The 1,429-nt window shown below is 39.7% G+C and overlaps 1 protein-coding gene across 1 annotated transcript in view; it reads left to right on the forward strand.

Annotated features, from left to right (window-relative positions):
* The window catches only part of LOC137657344 (uncharacterized PPE family protein PPE62-like), a 644-nt gene extending 92 nt beyond the window's left edge, over positions 1-552 (forward strand). Inside the window, exon 2 of the mRNA XM_068391680.1 lies at positions 125-552. Within this exon, the coding sequence (XP_068247781.1) occupies positions 125-552 (428 nt within the window). The remainder of the gene's footprint in view (positions 1-124) is intronic.
* The last annotated feature ends 877 nt before the right edge of the window (positions 553-1,429 follow it).

A 1,429-nucleotide genomic window follows, 5' to 3' on the forward strand; every position in this document is an offset into this window, starting at 1 on the left:
GGGGAAAACAAGAAAGAGGGGCTGGAAAGGACGGGACTGGAAAAGAAGGTACTGGAAATTGTAGGGACTGGAATGGAAGAGACTGGAAAAGAAGGGACTTAAAATGAAGGAACTCGATTTGAAGGGACTGGAAAGAAAGGAACTGGAAATGGAGGGACTGGAAATGAAGGGACTGAAAAGGAAGGTACTGGAAATGGAGGGACTGGAAAGAAAGGAACTGGAAATGGAAGGACTGGAAATGAGTGGACTGTAAAGGAAGGAACTGGAAATGGAGCGACTGAAAAGGAAGGAACTGGAACTGAAAGGACTGGAAAAGAAGGGAATATAAAGAAAGGAACTGGAAGACAAGGGACTGGAAATGAAGCGACTGAAAAGGAAGGAACTGGAAAAGAGGGGACTGGAAATGAAGGAACTAAAAAGGAAGAAACTGGAAAAGACGGGATTGGAAATGAAGGTATTGGAAATGGAGGGACTGGAAAAGAGGGAACTGAAAATGAAGCGACTGTAAAGGAAGGAACTGGAACTGTAGGGACTGGAAAAGAGGAACCTTAGCATCCAGTCAAAACACACACTGTCTGTAAAGTGATTTTGACACTGGTGAACTGTCTTTATAATATTGGATTGACAAATTCGGGAAGTATGGACCAGAGCTTGGGCTAGGAGGCCAACAGTTATATTCCATTTTCCTGGAGCCACCCTTTGTAAGAGGAAACAATTGAGAGCCATTTCTTTCGCAGCTGTTTGTACATCGCCCTGATCAGCATAGCTGTATTACTCAGGGACACCCATGCTACGGGGACATGTCTGAGGCCTTTGTCCCGCAGTGGCATAGAAACAGCTGTATTTGTTGTATAAAATATCTTACCGACTGTAACTTATTACATTATCCACTTAGTTCGTGTCAAAGTAAGCACATGAGGCATATGGCTTTTCATATAAACGACTTTGTTATGAACCGTATATTATTATCCCTTTCTTTAATACTAATCTGAATCCATTTGCATTGAATTTATATATTTTTTTTCTATCGACTGCCATTATTTCTACATCGCTCACTTGAAGTTTCAAATTAAGGTGAATTATTGAATGACAAATGGTCTCATTAAATATCTATTATGTAAAAAGAACATGTTTTACTTGCCTTTTTTTAACTGCCCGAATGACGACCCCATAGCTTGCCGTACACCTCTATTAACCATCGTGTAAATAAGGATATGTTTATGTTTTGCTTACATTTTCTTCTTTTTCTTTTGTTTACATGTTCTTCTTCTTCTTCTTCTCCTCTTCCTCCTCCTTTTTCTTCTTCTTCTTCTTCTTGAATACAGATCCGACGCACGAAGATCTCTTGTTTACATTTTCTTCTTCTTCTTCTTCTTTTTCTTCTTCATTTATTTCTTCTTCTTGAATACAGATCCGACGCACGAAGATC

Source organism: Palaemon carinicauda, chromosome 18 (assembly GCF_036898095.1).
Source record: "Palaemon carinicauda isolate YSFRI2023 chromosome 18, ASM3689809v2, whole genome shotgun sequence".
NCBI lineage: Eukaryota > Metazoa > Arthropoda > Malacostraca > Decapoda > Palaemonidae > Palaemon > Palaemon carinicauda.